At 37.9% G+C, this 8,200-nt stretch overlaps 1 protein-coding gene across 1 annotated transcript; it reads right to left on the minus strand.

Annotated features, from left to right (window-relative positions):
• Positions 1-239: 239 nt before the first annotated feature.
• Positions 240-4,592, minus strand: LOC116197570 (inosine triphosphate pyrophosphatase). Its single transcript, XM_031527744.1, has 8 exons — positions 4,373-4,592; positions 4,222-4,286; positions 2,863-2,926; positions 2,758-2,767; positions 1,844-1,875; positions 1,632-1,744; positions 802-878; positions 240-691 (listed from the first exon to the last, which is right to left on the minus strand). The coding sequence occupies exons 1-8, from the start codon at positions 4,509-4,511 to the stop codon at positions 577-579; spliced, it is 615 nt and encodes a 204-aa protein (XP_031383604.1). The 5' UTR covers positions 4,512-4,592; the 3' UTR covers positions 240-576.
• Between the last annotated feature and the right edge of the window lie 3,608 nt (positions 4,593-8,200).

Here is an 8,200-nt window from a genome sequence, read left to right on the forward strand (position 1 = left end):
AGCAGTAAATGCCGATTTGAGCTTTAATTGGTTAATTGGAGTCTTAAATCGATTAATCACGTACAATTGACTCTAATTCATGGGATTCGAGGATAAATCACGTACTTAGAATAGAGTCTTAGGCCTAATAGAGTCGGGATTAATTTGATTAAGTCCTTTCTCGACCAAATAATTGCAATAATTGATCCAACTTACGTGAAAATCGGTAATCAAGGGATACACGCGACATTTTAGTAAACTACAGGAGAAGACGCAAAATTTACCTTTACAATAAAATTTGTAGGAGCGGTTCCATACACCAAAAATATTTTGGTGTACGTACTCCAATCATCCTAAGAAAGTATCAAACTTTTTAGTTTTTCAACATCAGTTAACCTGGAAAAAGTACAAGGCAAAATACATTATTCCATGTACTTCTATCTAAATATTATCAAAATCCGTCAATCATTTCCCCCATAGTTTCAATCCAATTGAACTTAGCAACCAATGCCCCGCATCGATACCCAGTCTGGCAGTATTAGGAAAATCCGGAGTTCTTCTAGCACTCATAATTTTGGAATCACTACTCTCTCGCCCTTAGCGGTTGGTCTGAAAATTGTAACCGGCTTCTGCAAAGTGGGACTTTACCATCTCAAGGGCCTTGTAACGGTGGGAAATCTTATTCTTCTCCTCCTTTGGCATCTCAGCATATCTATAAACCAAAGCACAAAGGTGAAACAAGAAACACGCCATCGCTCTTAAGATGCTAAAATAACAACAGCAAAAACTAGTGAGGAGTCCACGGAAGTCACACAGACTTACGTTTGTTCATAGCCATCAGGTTGGAAGATTGGGTCCCATCCGAAATCAGTAGGTCCCCTTGGAGGAATTATCTTCCCCTGCAAAAGCAAACACAACTTGAATCTCAAGGCACGCCGTTTTCATTTTCAAGTTGAGATGAAACTACACTGACCCTCATAATTCAAGCTTTCATCTGAACTCATAGTTAGAATTTTCCTGTTAACTTGTAATCATAGGCCATAATTACAATGATCCCGGCATGCAGCAACTATTTTGCTTGGGACGGGCCAGAGTAGGAGTCAGCAAATAAGTAGGAAGGGCAAAGAATTTCGTAGACGGCCACCACCCATTAAGGTTGGGAGTTAGTTGACTTTTATGTTCCAAAATAACTTGTTTGGATCGCAAGAGAGGAAGGGTTATGGAGGGGTGAGTTATGAAGGATTATAATAAAAATTTGGTTGATAACCCTACATAACCCATCCTCCACGACCTTCCTTAACCCTTAATCCAAACAAGTAAATGCCCAATTTAAAGCAACTAAACTATCATTCAATAGAAATTTTAGTTGTTGGATGGTATGTAATTTGGTTCTTCTCACAGTATCAAACTTTTCAATGTTGTAATTGCCAAACAAAATAGTCCCAAACCAATTGTGTTGAGTCATCTCAAGCCCCATTTCAATTTCAAAATCCTATGAAGTCCCTGCTGCCAAATGACGCCCCTATAGTTATTGATTTGATGAATTTTTCTACAGTCGAACATAAATCTCAAATGCGAGTTGAGCATATTGAGTTTTATGAGAATGGAGAGCAAAAAACACAAAATTGATTTCTTCTAGTAATGTAACATACCAGAGTCTTTCCAAGAAAAGTTATGGGCTCGGTGTCAGGGCCTAGTGCGAAGGAGAATGCACATAGAGCATAAGCTGATTTATCCTCATATGCCATCAAAAGATTATTTAAACCTACGAAAAGGATTGATCCAAGATAATATAGAAGTAAATCAGAAGGAACATTAAAAAGATATAATGAATGCATTAAAAGGGAAAGAGAACAATACAAACCTTCATGTCCAATCTTCTGCAGGAACCACTTGCTGCATGGGTAATCTCAATTAGGTCAATCAATCAAATGAAAAATGATTTAGATTGGAGCAGCTTGTTATGCTAGAAACATGTAGTTTTTCCTCGCATTTCCAAAATTATAATATTACTAACTGCTTGCCTGGTTCTCCTTTTTCACTAGTGGAAAAATATTAAGAAGCTACAAACAAAAGACAATGCCCCCAAACTTAAGAATCTCTCTCTACTTCTCTCTCATCTCTCTCTCTCTCTGTGTTACACATGGCGCACACACACTCCTCTCTCTCTCTCTCTCTCTACCTCTATGTTGATGTTATAAACTCCAAACCTCCAACTATATTGGCTCCTCACAGGAGATTAGCAGCAATATTTTTCCCTACACGAAAACATAGCCAAGTACATGTGGTGCATTGTCCTTTCTCTAGTGCCAAGTTGATAGGCCACCGTGACCAAAACTTGAAGTGTAACGTAATAACAATCTTGTCTGCTTATTCAGTAACGAGAAGCATGCCTCTGCCAATCTAGCGCAAATGGCAAGTTCTGCTAGCCATTATCTTGCATTTCCTGATCCATGCAGGCAGAGGAGCTCAATCCCAAATCAGTCTTATTCTCAAACTCGACCAAAAGCACATTAAAAATAATAATGGATGAACATTTCCAAAGTGAACTTTCTTCCAATTTTAATCTCTCTTAAGTAAAATTACATATGATAACCATAGTTGCAATTGCTTTTTCCTGTGTCAGAAAGCTGCATGTGATGATTTATCTACAAATCAGCTGCTATATTAAATATCCTCAATATCTCATCCCTCCAGCAATCTCTCTCAGTTGTATGGCAAGTGTAATCAAACACAGCATAGCCATTAAGAGTAGATGGGTGATGAAAGAAGACTTACATGTAAGGCCCTGCAACAGTATTATGCAGTGCAAGAATTCAGCCGCAACTCATTATGAACATCTAAAATGGAATTTCACATATTGAAAAGAAAAATACCACATACCAGGAAGACCCTTTAAAGCATTGAAACATAGGCAAGTGTCTTCCACCAGAACAGGTCCATTCACCTTCCAAATTCAATTTAGCATTGCATGAGATAAGATTCAAGTGAGTATATTAACTATCCTAATAAAAACCAACTGCACAAGCTAATACAACTACTTATATACATTTGCCTAATGACTTGGAAGCATTCTATATCACGACATGAGTACTCATTCCTAGCAACTTGGTTTGACAACACATACGTTGATGGTTTTGGCAGTAGCAAGTCTGTTAGGAACTTCAAAGCTAAAATAGGAACTGGTCCATGTGCCAACAAGGAGAAATGACATTGATTGAACAGAAACGGATTCCTGATATTTAATTGATGGATAGAGAATTAGGTCCAGAAGCATGAAACAAAAAGGGAAGCCGGAACAGGGCCAAGGAGGTGATGCGCCCGACCAGCCTCCTTGACTCGCTAAGTTCTAACAAGTTCTTACATGTTACTCTGTACATTCCATTTCGGGTTATACATGGGGTCAAAGCACGTCCTGCTACTCCACATTTTAACAACAGTCTCTTTGTTGCGCCCCTTCCAGGACTCGTGCTGTGCACATAACATTTTTATCTACTTCATTTATACTGCATAGATCTCGAGGGCCAAACCCAAAGCAATGACAACATCTGACCAACTATTTATGTGAACCAATCAAAATGACACTGAGTTAATAGAGGCTTGTCCAACACAATGAATCTAACTTTGACCATCAAGCTTCCACTTATCAGAGTTTAAGCTCGAGATATAAAAGGAAAAGAAAACGATTGTGGGTCAAGTGAAATTAATCAACGAGTTATATAGTATATGAACCCCCAAGAAGTACAGAAGCAAGATTTAGTATAAGTTCTGCTAAAGATAGCACCTCTGGGACTTTTGGTCAAACAGTTCGTGCTCAACAACGTCAAAGCACTCAATTTGATCTCTAGCTCCCTTAAGTATGACCTCAGGGCAAGACCACTCAGGGATGGACACAGTGAGAGCAATAGGGATAAAACCCTTTAATGAAGATTCCTCATTACCTCTTGCACTTCTTCTAGGCAATAACAGAGCGACTGCAGAAGAAGAACATAGCAATTGACAAATGAAAATTTGGGTTCTGAAAGACGCATCACCGACAGGGTTTTGGAAATTCAGAGGAACATGGCAGTTGAGGTTTGCACCGAAGTATGCGTTCTGAATATATATCCATAGACTGAGGCGGCACTCTCAGAGTCCCGACATCCCCAGTTTTCAGGGTTTACTTTCATCAAAATGCAACCAAACGATCACAAGAAGAAGAGCATAGCAATCTACAGCAGCCAGTTTAGAGACAGTAAGCACCTGAATTGCGGCCAAGCGAGCCTTCTCCTTGGATATTTCCTCGGGCTCTCCTTGCAATTCGGGCACTGGTCAGAACCATGGCCAGATCGTTCAGTATGGAATTATTCGGAAGAGGCAGACGAAACACAAAAGAGAGATGGGATTTACTTACGATCAAGCTTGAGGGACTGGAAGGGAATGGATTGGCCCAAAATTGCACGAACTTCTTCGAGCTTCTTGGCGTTGCCGGTCACGAATGTCACTGGCCGTTGGACTAGCAAGCCCGAAGCTTTCGCCGCCGCTGCCGCCATTTCCCCCGCCTTTTGGTGTCTTGTCGGGGGCAGATAGTGTGTCTTGACTCAAATGTGCTTCCGAGAGTGTTTGAAGAAGACTGGGAATGTAGTAAGAAATTGACTGAACCATCAAAAACAAAAATAAAATAAAATAAATAAATAAAAACAAACAAACAAATAAATAAAATAACTAATACCATACGGTACGAGATTTTAAAATTTTTCACGAGATAGTACATATTGAAATATATTTTTCACCATATATCAAGAGATTTTGAATTTTTTAATGCCACAACATATATGTCAAAACATGGTGGTTGTACACGTGTAAATTCAATAAATATAAAAGGGTAAATTACAAAAAAAATCCAAATTTTGTAAAATATCTCAATTTTGTCCTAAATTTTGTTTTGTAACAAAAAAAACCATAAGTTTTTTAAAATGTCTCAAAAATGACCTCCTTATAACTTCCGTCAATTTTTGCTGCTGATGGTGGGTCCCTTTAACAGTCCACGTAGGTCACACGTAGGCTAGTGGGTCCCTTTAACAGTCCACGTAGGCAAAAATTGATGGAAGTTATAACGGAGGTCATTTTTTAGACATTTTAGAAAATTTATGGTTTTTTTATTACAAAACAAAATTTAGGACAAAATTGAGATATTTTACAAAATTTAGATTTTTTTTGTAATTTGCCCAATATAAAATGAAAAAGGTGACTGCGGAAGGGGGGCGGGGGCGTCACCCACCCTCGATGCCCCCAACCCCAACAAAGGTCGCAGGCAGGCTCCGACGACAAAGTTAGGTGTGCCTTTCCTAATATAGGAATCTTTGATCAATTATTTGACATTGTCGATTTTCATGAATTATAAAATCACTACCTGCTTTGTATTTTTGTCCTAGTTGATAGAGTCCACGTTAAATTCAAATCTTTTATATGAGCTTAATCTAGCAAAAAAATAAAAAAAAATAAAAAAGGCCACCATAACAGACATTTATGTGTTGTGGCTTCTAAAAGGGTCAAAATCTCGGCAACGAACTTTTATATGCCGGGTCGAGATGCCACATTAATTTTTCATCCATTTTTTTGACGGAAAATAAACGACTACGTAGTGTAAAAAAATTATGGTGAAAATATTTTGGTATGTGCTATCTTGTGAAAAATTTTAAAATCTCGTATTGCACATTGTTATTTTACCAATAAATAAAGAGAGAAGGAATATTAAAAGGATATAGTACAGTGATACATATCTTTGCCTGATAACCAATATATTTTAGGTTCGATATTTTAGTGAAAAGTTGTGGACTTAATGTTTCTGAGAGATTTTATCGACATTTAATTGATCTCGCTATACACTATTATGTAACCATTACATAATAGTCCATACTAACATAACTAGGACCTAGTCCATGTCTAACAGTCATGCACTGCAAATATCAAGCATAATCACACAAGTACCAAGCATAAAATCATATTTCATGCTTCTATCTACTCAAACTCTAACTAGTTAGGCTCTGATATCAATTATTAGTTTCACGGGGTTTACAGAAAGGTAGGATAAGGAGAAATTCAAAATTTTCTACCCTTGAAACTAGAACCCTAGACCTACTAGAAGAATAAGAGTAGATAAAACGTACCTGAAATTTTAAAATTGTCGGCCGAGTGCCCCAAGTGTGACGCCTCTACAAATATCCACACCGACTTTGTTGACGGATCTTCGAGATCGGCGGTACTAGCGGCTAACTCTCGAAGGAAACAGCGGTGCGACACCTAAAATTATTAGACTTAATTGGACTTAATGAGTTGAACAAGTCAACTCAATTCTGTCCGTTTATATACATACATGTATATCTTATATATACTCGTGGATGTAAGCATAAACATACACATACACATACACATGCATATGTATATATTTTTTTACATACTGCCATATATCTTCATATATATATAGGCTTCGGGACGGGCATTTTGGATGTCCAACTGGTGTAGGACAATTGAATTTTGAGGTCTCACAAGGCCAAGTGTAAGGCTAAGTAACATCAAACTATTGGCTCACGTGTCTTCGTACACATCCACCATGTGTTAGACCATAGGTTTTCACAAAATTGGCTCAAAGTGGTTCCATAGAGCATTGCCACTTGACAAACCATTAAATCTAATAAATCGCGTTAATTAATTGGTAAATTTAATCTCATTAAGTTTGCAATTAATTGGTCGCACCTTAAATCATCTAATCTCTATTATACGATTTTATTGTTTCAAAATATCCTATCGATTTAGTCGTCTTGTGTGACCCTGTAGGTTCCTGATTACGTTGACAGTAATATCAAAATCTCTATTTTAATATTACAAAAAGTGAGCGGCATCTAGCAATGCATCACTGCTACTCAAGTAATCAGAAAGTCAACTTCTCGATGAACCTTGTGACCTATGTTACCGTGTAGTATAATTCATTTGTCCTCTATATCTCTATTGAGCCCAATGCATGGTCGATGTCATCCTTGTATGGCTCAATCTTTCTTTCTTGGTTTACCGGGTAAATCTATCATAACAAATGAGCTCGATATCCCTATATTGACTCATTTGGGTATGCATGCACTTTTAGACTCTACTCACCCAGTGGCCGTGAAATATCACTCATGTTACGTAGGAAGGAAAAATCATATCTTGGTCACTCACATTCTTCTCCAGAATCGAGAGCTTGTTTAAAGTTAAAGCTAATGCCAAATATTCCTATTTATTTAGGAACTTCACTGAAAACTGGGGAAAGGACAAATGCCACAGAAGCCAAACCAGAAAGAGCTCTGTGGTATACTCAATAACTGTCTTTATAACCAGCCTGTTACGGTGACATTTGACAGTATCAAAGTATACGACATTATATGTAAGAATCCATGGTGACCTCAAGTCAAAGGACCATTGCGCCATAGTCACTATGGGAACTGCTAATGACAATCACGTAACAACCCATATAGCAGTCTCATGGTGGGTAAGTCCAGTGCACATTACTCTTAATGTATACTTGTTGCATGACTTGATATCTCCACATCCATGACTTGTGAGACTTGATCATCATCCAACACCCACACTAGTATAACCGCATTATCGTCGTCCTAATTAATGATAATACTCCGATCAGGGACGTTTAGGAATAGTGTTCAGTAATTATAAGATTTCACAATCAAGTCACACTTAATGACTATTGAACTTACTATTCCAAGGACGTTATTATGTAAAATTAATATTAAGCGCAATCCACACAAAAACAAAAATGCCTTATGTTATAATAAAATACATGTCATATTACAGAGCTGATGACAGATTGCCTCTAGGGCATACACCAATTCCCAACATCAACAACACAATAAATGTTCAAAAATCATATTATATGAACAAGCACCCCTTACGTACCTAATTTCAGTAACATAATAAATGTTCTATTTTCGATGCCCTATCAGGTGGCTTTGCTGCTAGTTTCACGAGACCAACGGAAGCGTAAAAGGAACAAAAATTCAAGATTTCCTACCCGTGAAACTAATTCCAAGACCTACTAGAAGAATAAGAGTAAATAAAAGCGTACCTGAAATATTTAAAATTGTCGATCGAGCGTCCCACGCGTGACACCTCTTCCGGTATCCACACCGACTTTGTCGACGAGTCTTCGAGATCAGCGATGCTAGCGACCAACACTCGAAAGAAACACCGA

This window comes from Punica granatum, chromosome 2 (assembly GCF_007655135.1).
Source record: "Punica granatum isolate Tunisia-2019 chromosome 2, ASM765513v2, whole genome shotgun sequence".
Classification (NCBI taxonomy): domain Eukaryota; kingdom Viridiplantae; phylum Streptophyta; class Magnoliopsida; order Myrtales; family Lythraceae; genus Punica; species Punica granatum.

What these genes read in the sequence shown, in the direction of transcription:
- LOC116197570 (XM_031527744.1), bottom strand. Translation starts at nt 4,511, where the DNA reads ATGGCGGCAGCGGCGGCGAAAGCTTCGGGCTTGCTAGTCCAACGGCCA. An exon ending in CTCGCTTGGCCGCAATTCAG is followed by an intron (nt 2,927 to 4,221) that starts GTGCTTACTGTC and finishes TGAATTTGGAAG; the next exon opens with GTGAATGGACCTGTTCTGGT. An exon ending in GCAGAAGATTGGACATGAAG is followed by an intron (nt 1,745 to 1,843) that starts GTTTGTATTGTT and finishes TCCTTTTCGTAG; the next exon opens with GTTTAAATAATCTTTTGATG.